General features: G+C 56.6%; 1 protein-coding gene across 1 annotated transcript; it reads right to left on the bottom strand.

Annotated features, from left to right (window-relative positions):
* Window positions 1-228: 228 nt before the first annotated feature.
* LOC134527384 (proline-rich protein 36-like) lies at window positions 229-2476 on the bottom strand. Its single transcript, XM_063360035.1, has 3 exons — window positions 2347-2476; window positions 1271-1345; window positions 229-1004 (listed from the first exon to the last, which is right to left on the bottom strand). The coding sequence occupies exons 1-3, from the start codon at window positions 2474-2476 to the stop codon at window positions 229-231; spliced, it is 981 nt and encodes a 326-aa protein (XP_063216105.1).
* Window positions 2477-2740: the final 264 nt, after the last annotated feature.

Genomic DNA, 2740 nt, shown 5'->3' with positions numbered 1-2740 from the left:
TGGCGGCGTCGGGGGCGGCGTGATGGTCATAGCATGGTGTGTAACTGCCTCGGCGGCCTGTTGGCCATCTGGGAAGTGCGGCGATGTGGCCCAGTTGAGACGCAGCACCGCACCAGTAACGTTCTTGGCAGGCGGTGGCGGCGGCATCGGGGGCGGCAAGATGGTCATAGCATGGTGTGTAACTGCCTCGGCGGCCTGTTGGCCATCTGGGAAGTGCGGCGATGTGGCCTAGTTGAGATGCAGCACCGCACCAGTAGCGTTCTTGGCAGGCGGTGGCGTCGGCGTCGGGAGCGGCTTAATGGTCATTGCATGGTGTGCAACTGCTTCGGCGGCCGGTTGGCCGGCTGGGAAGTGCGACAATGTTGCCCAGTTGAGACGCGGCGCCGCACCAGTAGCGTTCTCGGCAGACGGTGGTGGCGGCGTCGGGGGCGGCATCGGGGGCGGCGTGTTGAGCGGCATCTCGGCTGCTATGTGCAATGGTGTTACATCAGCAGTCTTGAAGTGCGTTGTCCTGCTGACGATGCTGCACGGCATTGCACCAGCAATACACTGGTCAGCTGGAGGCGTCGACGTCGGAGGTGGCGTCTGTAAAGGTGGCGTCGGTTGCAGCGGCATCGGGAGTGTTTTCGTCTCAAGCAGTGACATTGTGAGCAATGTGTCAGCATCCGCACAGTAGGACCACTCGGCTTTCATGGTCGTCTGGCCCCAAGGAGTGGTGGATGGGTAAACTTCCGGGGGCAGCGTCGGTGGCGGCATCTGGAGTGGTGGCATCGGTTGCGGCGGCGCCTGGTGTGGTGGCGTCTGTTGCGGCGGCGTCGGTTGCGGCGGCGTCTGGTGTGGTGGCGTCTGTTGCGGCGGCGTCTGGTGTGGTAGCGTCTGTTGCAGCGGCATAGGAAGTTTTGTCATTTCCAGCAGAGGTATGGTGAACAACATGTCGGCGTCCACCCAGTGTGGCCACTTGGCTTTCGTGGTCGTTTGGTCCCCAGGGCTGTTGCTGTGTGAACCTCCAGGGGCGGCATCGTGACGATTTTGTCAGCGTCCACACACAGCTTCACCAGGCACCGCTCACATGTAAATCCAAACATCCACACCTCTTCTCGAGCTATAGGATGTAAACACTCCTCGTGCCCTAAACCCCCACACTCTTTGCAGAACCACCCATCAGGTGTCCCGCCGGGACATGAACGCGCACCGCATATTGTCATGCCATACGTTCGGTATTCAAAACAAAATCCACATTCATAGTTCGAGAAGTGAACGCAACTCTCACCCAGCTCTGGAAAGCCCGCGTCGGCCCAGGACTCATACACCTCTTGGAAGTCGTTCATGTTGTCTCCTATCTCCCCTGCCGCAGACAACCACTCCTTCTCTCACGGTTGTTATCTCCTATCTTCCCTGCCGCAGACAACAAATTCTTTTCTCGGTTGTTATTTCCGTGTTCCAAGCTCGCCTGACACTTTCCCGCCCGGCTGAAGTTAAGCGGTATCTCCGCCGCCTTATCGCTCAACCGATCCCGGCGTGAGACGCGCCGTAGTACAAGCCGACTCGTTATCTTGCGCTCCGTGCCGCTCCATCGCGCCACTCAGTCGCGCCAACTTCTGATGCACCAGCTCGCCTTCCTTCCCGTCCCGTGGCGTACGTGACTTGCACTTTCACTGTCTTTGCCGGACTTTCCAAAATTTGAAAAAATTTGTAACTTTCAAAGATTTGAAAGTTTGAAAATTTGTGATAGGCTACCAAGTTGGGCGTCACTTGTCGTCGCCTGGTCGACTAGTCTCTGAAATGATGTTATTTTGCCAGCTACTCAGGGTTCGGTAGAGGGGGGTTCGGGCCGCGTGGCCAATGGACTTAGTCACCAGAATTACAATGAACACAACTCGAATACAGTTTCCAGATTCTTTATGCACGGGAAGCTGAACCCTTTACATAGGGCTGCCGCGTTTCCACCTGTGACTGTCTCTGTAGGGCGAAGCCCGGTTCCGCACACTTATGCTGTACTGGAAAAATACAGGATGTCCCGCTCGTGACGAGTATTAATCGCGCAGCTAAGACTTGAACTCGCTATGACTCGCGCAATAAGATGACTGTCTGACCGGACAGCACGATGTCCGGGAGGACCCGTGAAACACTGTACCCTCAATGGCGAATATCCTGTCTACAAAAGTACTCCGCGACTCGCAAAACTCCAGAGAAGCACACACGTGAGAAGAATGACAAAATGCAAACCGGGACTTAATGACGAGGTGACACACTCGCCTGAATGACACTATGACTGTAAGAAGTGAAATCCCTTCTCCTCGGCAAAGCCTGAACTACAGCAAGACACCGCGCCTGTTCCGCTCTCACCGTCTTGGAGCGATGCCGCAGACACGTCTGCTGTCTCCCGCACCCAGCTGCCGACTGCCCTCCTCCCCCGCCTGGCGCGCCCGAGCATCCGCGTCCCTCCCCTTTCCGCGAGCCCGCGGAACACACTCATTGGTCACACGCCGAAGCCACTGCGTTGGCGCCCGGTGAACATGTAAAAACTTATTGACGTCGACCCAAGTGTCTCCTCGGCTCCCTCAGGCCGTTATGCCTCGTCAACGTCCTCCCTGTGTGTCCCCAGTGGAGTGCGACGGCCAGGGACGCACCCGCGTGCGCCCTAGCATGCCAGTGAGGGTTATGTCTGTGTATATATATTTGCAAACGATCAAGGGTCTTAAATGTAAATAACTTATTTATTCATTAATGTCTCGTGTAT

The sequence above is a fragment of the Bacillus rossius genome, chromosome 1, assembly GCF_032445375.1.
Source record: "Bacillus rossius redtenbacheri isolate Brsri chromosome 1, Brsri_v3, whole genome shotgun sequence".
NCBI lineage: Eukaryota > Metazoa > Arthropoda > Insecta > Phasmatodea > Bacillidae > Bacillus > Bacillus rossius.
Note: the sequence above shows the minus strand (reverse complement) of the source record. Positions and strands in the feature narration are given on the sequence as shown.

Bases quoted from the DNA above. Each gene is read 5' to 3' on its own strand.
- LOC134527384 (XM_063360035.1), bottom strand. From the start codon at position 2,476: ATGAGTGTGTTCCGCGGGCTCGCGGAAAGGGGAGGGACGCGGATGCTC. The intron at 1,346-2,346 runs GTGAGAGCGGAA...TGTCTGCGGCAG, and splicing joins TGCGGCATCGCTCCAAGACG to GGGAGATAGGAGACAACATG. The intron at 1,005-1,270 runs GTGAGAGTTGCG...CCGCCCCTGGAG, and splicing joins CGCGGGCTTTCCAGAGCTGG to GTTCACACAGCAACAGCCCT.